Source organism: Aptenodytes forsteri, unplaced genomic scaffold (assembly GCF_000699145.1).
Source record: "Aptenodytes forsteri isolate BGI_AS27 unplaced genomic scaffold, ASM69914v1 Scaffold93, whole genome shotgun sequence".
NCBI lineage: Eukaryota > Metazoa > Chordata > Aves > Sphenisciformes > Spheniscidae > Aptenodytes > Aptenodytes forsteri.
The window spans coordinates 4,849,477-4,852,989 of record NW_008794665.1 but is presented as its reverse complement, the minus strand read 5'-3'; the positions used below and the strand labels follow the sequence as shown (position 1 = coordinate 4,852,989).

The following is a 3,513-nucleotide window of genomic DNA, read 5'->3' as shown; positions in this document are numbered from 1 at the left end:
CACGGGGACCGTGTCTCGTGGGTGTACGGGGGGGGGGGGGAGCTGGGGTTCGGGCTCGGGTTTCCTCAGAGGGAAGGAGGGGAAAATGGCCGCCTCCCAACGGCCTGGGGAGCGTGACCCGCCTCTCCACGCCGCCGCCCGTAACGCCCGGCTGTCGCTGCCGCCTCTGGGGGGGTTCACGGCCCCCCCGGGCCCTTGTGGGCGGGGGTGTTCGGTCCCGTTGAGTTATGAGGTACTTCGGCGTGTGAGCAGAAATAACGCGTGTGTTTCTATATATGTAATGTGTGCATACATAGATACGTGTATATATATAGATGTACGTGTGTATATGTGTATGTGTCTATATATACATACACAGGTGTATGTACAGACCTCGGTGTCTGCGGGGCGTGCGTGCTGTGGTGGTTGCAGACGCACCTGTGCCACGTGAGGCCGTGCCGTCTGGCACCCACGAGCACCTCGACTCCCTGGGCCTTGTGTCTTAACGCCCCCAGACAGGGAAATCGGGGTGTGTTCGCTAAAAAACTTCTGCTTTTCTGGTGTTTTGTATGTTTTCTAGCTCTTCTGTTACTGAAGAAGCCAGGGGATTGTTTTTTCTGCATATTGGCTCTGTAGATGCAGTGTTCTCCGGTGAAGTAGTTATCTTTGGAAAATTATGTGGCTGTTGAGGACAGGGGAGCTACTAGTATGAAAAAATAATACTTGCCATTGAAAAGGAGAGGGTATAATTGTAATTGATTGGAACACAGAACGTTTTGCTGAGTAACAGTTTAGTTTGTTCATCCCCTTACTTGCTGTGTTTTGTCCACTGACAGTGGCCAGTGTCAGTGGTTGGCCAGTGTCTTTGTTTCTCAGAAGAAATAAAAATTAATTTTGAAGGGGTACATCTTGTTCACACTTCCCCCCCCCCCCAATGGCTTTAGTCTCTTTAAAATTATATTTCTCTAACATGCTGCCATAGTTATATCGCAAGACACCTCTTTACTTTTTTCTGTTTGTGTATTTGAGAATAATTTGTGTACACATAATAGTAGTGCTAATGTTTTTTCTTTTACGTTTAAGCCAGTATGATTCCCTACTCTTATGCAGTTGTGTTTTCACAAAGTTTTAATTGGAAACTGTTGAGTAGCTGCAGATACAGCAGGCAGAGGTTTAGACATGATCTGAATACAGGTTATAATCTCTCTAGTATTTTATATCTTACTGTTTGCAGAGGCACTAACCTAGCTTTAAACAGAAAAAGACCATCTCATTTAGGTTTATGGTAGGTGTAGAATGATATTTTTTCTAATTGAACTTTTGTTAATAACACTGATACTATTGTTTTGTTTCTGACAGAATTGGTGAGGGAAAAGCTTGCTTTTAATGAAATATTTGTCACGTGTTGAGAAACAAGTCAGTAAACCTGGCCAAAAGCTAATGTCGTCAGAAATGCCAACAGAAAGTCCAGAGGTGCCAACGGAAAATACCATGTCCCCTGAAGTTCCTGATGTGGAAGGAAAGGTGAAGTCAAGTGACAATCCAGTAGAGAGCCGGGAGGCAGGCTCAGACAAGGAAGAATACCTTGAGCCCATGTCCAAGAGGCAAAGGAAGAAGCTATTGAAGCAGAAACAGTGGGAAGAACAGAAAGATCTGCGGAGGTATGGTTTGCAAAGTAGCTTTCCTGGGATCATGTGTAGTGTTTAGTCGTAATAATAACGATGCGTCAGCAGAATTTGCATGTAGATTGCTTTAGCAAATCAAGGCAGTTGAACCAGTTTTCTCCCACACCAGGTTTAAAGCAGTAGTCACAGGCTACTCCATTTGCATATGAAGAAGCTATAAAGGTAAGCATCCCCTCTTCATACTAGAAGTGTTCCTCAACTTGAAGAGGATATCAGGAGGGATTCAAACTTGCATGTTTTTGGGTGTCAGAAGGGAGAAATAATGTGTGGCCTTGTTTCTTTCTGAGTGGGCTGCGCCCTCTTTCGCTGGTGCTGTCAGACTTGGTGAATCTTACAAAGACAGTGAATAAAAAAAAATTCTTTTGACACATGAAATGCTGTGCTATAAGTTATGGTGACTTATAATCTGTTAAAATAGTTTTGGAAGATGATGAGCTTCTGTATTATTCTGTTGTTGAGAGAAAGCTTATCTGCGATTGGGCTGGTTGTGTTTTATCTTTGTCCCACTGAATGCGAAGTGTTCCTTCCTAGTGTTCCTTCCAGAGACAGTGGCTGTTAAAGTTGCTGTCTCTGAAATTTGATCTTCCAACTGCCTGCTCCCATCAGGAGAACAGGGGGAAGAAACAATTGCTTCAGAAGCCTTTTGAAAAACTGTTCAGTGAAACAGGAGGTAAATTGCCTTCCGCATTCTGATACTGCAATTTTGGCAATCTTTTTGGTTGTTTCTGTTATGAGATCTGACTCGGAGCACCCTTAAATCCATGGGACTCCCACTATTGACTTCATTGAATTTGTGTCAAATGTCTATCTTTGTAGGTATATACAGAACTTCACAAAGACGGGGTATGTGTTTCATGTTGGTATCAGCCTAGCACAAATGCAAGCAACAGGATAAGTTTAAACTACCACAGTCATGGGACAATCACCTTGATCACAGAAGTATGCAATTATGTGCATAACGTGTACCTCAGCAGATTTGGCAGCACTTTTTGAAGATTTGTTTGTTTGTTTAGGCAGAAACGTAAAGAAAAACGCCAGAAGAGAAAACTAGAACGTCAGTCAAAATTGGACTCCAATAACGAAGGGAATGACAGAAAGCGTATGCGAAGGGAAGTTGTTCCTAGTACGCTTCGCCTCATTGTGGACTGCAGCTTTGATGACTTGATGGTGCTAAAGGTAAAAGAAACTTACCCATCACAATACAAATGTTGAAAGGCTCTCCAGTGACAGCATTGGTACAATGTCAGAGCACAAAAACTGGAGAGCAGCTTTCAGAGGACAGCTAGCATGTTTAAGATTGTGATGACTCCCAGACCTGCTTACGTCAGTTGCTGAATTTTTTAGGGTTTGGAATGTACCTTTATATAAGCTTGCCAAAGATTTGGTTTGCCTTCATGGAGATGCGGTAAGTTGGTTTGATTCCACAAACAGGAATATAGAAAGAGTTTGTGCCTCGTGTTCACCACAAAGTTAGATGCAGCTCTGCGTCAAAATGGGTTTGCTAGAGGGCCTGCAAATGCCACATCCAGTTACTTTCAAAGTGGACCTGAGGCTCCCAACCGTGTAATTAAGTATTTGCGGAGATGAGAGTTTTGAGCATTATGAGGATACTGAGCTTTTTCTGTCAGTCACATGAGAGGCAGTTGTGACAGGACACTCTTCAGCCCATCTCTAAAATTTTAGAACGGATGAAAGAACGGGTCAGAAGTTCGCAGCATAGGTAAATATGAGAAAGATGAGCATGATACCCGACCACTGGTCAAGGTGCTTGATGTGGTGTTTTGAGATCAAAACAGCTTTAACTCTTTACAAACAGAGAAGGACTGGTGGAAGATGTGGTGGTCGGAGG

The 3,513-nt window shown here is 43.6% G+C and overlaps 1 protein-coding gene across 1 annotated transcript in view; it reads left to right on the top strand.

Annotated features, from left to right (window-relative positions):
- Positions 1 to 118: 118 nt before the first annotated feature.
- TRMT10A (tRNA methyltransferase 10A) overlaps positions 119 to 3,513 on the top strand; it is a 13,990-nt gene continuing 10,595 nt past the window's right edge. The window contains exons 1-3 of the mRNA XM_009273549.2: positions 119 to 232; positions 1,339 to 1,640; positions 2,678 to 2,840. Coding sequence (XP_009271824.1) covers positions 1,366 to 1,640; positions 2,678 to 2,840 — 438 coding nt within the window. The 5' untranslated portion in view covers positions 119 to 232; positions 1,339 to 1,365. The remainder of the gene's footprint in view (positions 233 to 1,338; positions 1,641 to 2,677; positions 2,841 to 3,513) is intronic.